The sequence below is a fragment of the Nicotiana tomentosiformis genome, chromosome 6 (genome assembly GCF_000390325.3).
Source record: "Nicotiana tomentosiformis chromosome 6, ASM39032v3, whole genome shotgun sequence".
In the NCBI taxonomy this organism is placed as follows: Eukaryota; Viridiplantae; Streptophyta; class Magnoliopsida; order Solanales; family Solanaceae; genus Nicotiana; species Nicotiana tomentosiformis.
In genome coordinates, this window is record NC_090817.1 from 117,937,012 (window position 1) to 117,939,266 (window position 2,255).

At 34.3% G+C, this 2,255-nt stretch overlaps 1 protein-coding gene across 1 annotated transcript; it reads right to left on the reverse strand.

Annotated features, from left to right (window-relative positions):
* Positions 1-940: 940 nt before the first annotated feature.
* On the reverse strand, positions 941-1,950 carry LOC138894650 (uncharacterized). The gene is made up of 2 exons (XM_070179364.1): positions 1,561-1,950; positions 941-1,435 (listed from the first exon to the last, which is right to left on the reverse strand). Exons 1-2 carry the CDS (start codon positions 1,948-1,950, stop codon positions 941-943), a joined length of 885 nt encoding a protein of 294 aa, XP_070035465.1.
* Positions 1,951-2,255: the final 305 nt, after the last annotated feature.

Genomic DNA, 2,255 nt, shown 5'->3' on the forward strand with positions numbered 1-2,255 from the left:
GTTTCCATCCAAAGTAGCTATTTTATATGACCCCCACAAATCTACATGTATTAGATCAAAACAACTTCTATTCTGAATACTACTTGTAGGAACATGCAGTCTAGTTTGTTTGGAACAAGGACAAACTGTGCACTTATTTATTCTACTCTTGATAGTTTCTAAATCTACTTGAATCAACTTCTTTAAAACTTGTATAGATACATGACCACTTCTTCTATGCCACAACACTACATCTGTTTTTTCAGTTTCAATTGTCTCATTACTTCTTGCAGTTAGTGCCTCTATTTTCTCCTTTTCTCTTATATCAGTACATAGTAGATAAAGTCCACCATCTTCCTTACCAATCCCCTTCACCTTCCCAGTGAAGATCTCCCGAAATACTTAAAAATCATGGAAGAATGTTGCTGAGCACTACATTTCTTTGATTAGTTTAGAGAGTGACAGTAGATTATATTTGAATTGAGAAACATAAAACACATTTATTATCATGTTGCTTTCTAATATTCAGTTGGACCCTGTGTGAGTGACTACTGTAATGTCACCATTAGGTAACAAGATTTTCTTTGGATTTTCTTTTTCAGCAACTGTTTCTTTCTTTAATAAGTTGATATCAGAAACCATGTGATTTGTAGCCCATGTATCTATAATCCATTGTCTAATACAGTCAGTAACATGTAAATCTGTGTCAATACCTGCTATATTTGTTGCTGAGGTAGTGTTATTTGGTACAATATTTTTGTTCAGCAACTGAAAAATCTGCTCATATAGGCTCTTTGTAATTGCATAATTTCCCAGCTGACTCATAGGATTCTTAGTGGTTAAGTTGTTAGAACTACTTCCAGTAATTTATTCCTTCATATTTGTATTTCTTCCATAGTTAAATGCAGACCCTTGTTGGTGATCTTGTCAGTTGAACTGTACACAGAAATACCATTTTATGTTAGAAGGTTGACATTATAAGTTGCATTTGTGTTTGTACTCCCATTTCCTTTTTTTTTTTGTTCTTGAACTCTACAGGGTATCCAACTATCTTGTAGCAGTTTTCTTTGCTATGTCCCTTCATCTTACAGAATTCACAGTATGTATCATTATAATTTCTTCTAAATCTTTGATTTTGATTTTGATTTCCTCTAGCATTAGAGTACATTGCAGCTTCAAAACTTCCCATTTGGCCTGTTAGATAAGCTCCCAAAATTCTTGTGATAGCAGGAATAGGTTTTTGTCCCTCATCACTCACAATTAAGGCATATGTCTGATTAATAGTAAGAGTGAGACCTCTTATTAGAATCTCAATCCTAACTTGAGAATATGAATCGTTCAATCCCATCATGAACTGATACAACTTTAATTTCTGCAAGTAACTCACAAATTCCCTTGATTTTGGGCAATCACACCCACGTGCTGGCACCAAGCCTTCAAATTCTTCCCATAGATTCTTCAGTTTTGAAAAATACACAGAAACCGAAGCTGTACCTTGTGATAGAGTAGCTATTTCCTTATGTAGATTGAAAGTTCTTGAGCCATCCACTTTGTTAAACTTTCAGCAAGATCTTCCTAGACCACTTGTGCACTAGATGCGTACATGATTCCTCCAACTTTTGCCACAGAATTCATGATCCAAGAAAGCACGATCACATTCACTTTTTTCCAATGATTCCACATAATTTCTGAAAATCTTTCTTTCTTCCATGTGCCATTAACCATACCAAGCTTGTTTCTCCCTAACAAGGCAACTCGCATAGACCTAAACCAAATAGAGTAGTTTTCAATCCTAGTCAATTGAAATGATATGATCTGAATTCCACTCACATCTACAGGAGACAGAAATAGAGGATGATTATAATCAATCCCATTAGCTTGGTTTACTTGATTCCTTGTAGATTGAGTTGTATGTTCAGTAGTGAATTGAGTTCCTGGATTTTGACCCAGCGAGTCATCAGTTATCACCATTTTTTCCTTGCTAATTCAAGATTTGAACAGATCTGATACTAATTTTAGTAGAGAAAGAACATAGAGATATGAACTGATAGCTAGGATCGATATATAAGCTATGAATTTTTAGCTAGTGAGCTCTGATACCATAAAATAATTCACATAATAGTGAGTAAAAATTTAGAAAAATAAAGGACACAGAGAAAAGAAGAAGAAGAAGAAGAAGAAGAGGAGGCAATCGTTTGAGAGAATAAAGATTAGCCAAAATGAATGAGATGATTTCATTTCTTAGAAGTTTGTAGAAATTACATTTCATTGTTCCC

What these genes read in the sequence shown, in the direction of transcription:
- LOC138894650 (XM_070179364.1), bottom strand. Translation starts at nt 1,950, where the DNA reads ATGGTGATAACTGATGACTCGCTGGGTCAAAATCCAGGAACTCAATTC. An exon ending in ACGCATCTAGTGCACAAGTG is followed by an intron (nt 1,436 to 1,560) that starts GTCTAGGAAGAT and finishes TCAAAACTGAAG; the next exon opens with AATCTATGGGAAGAATTTGA.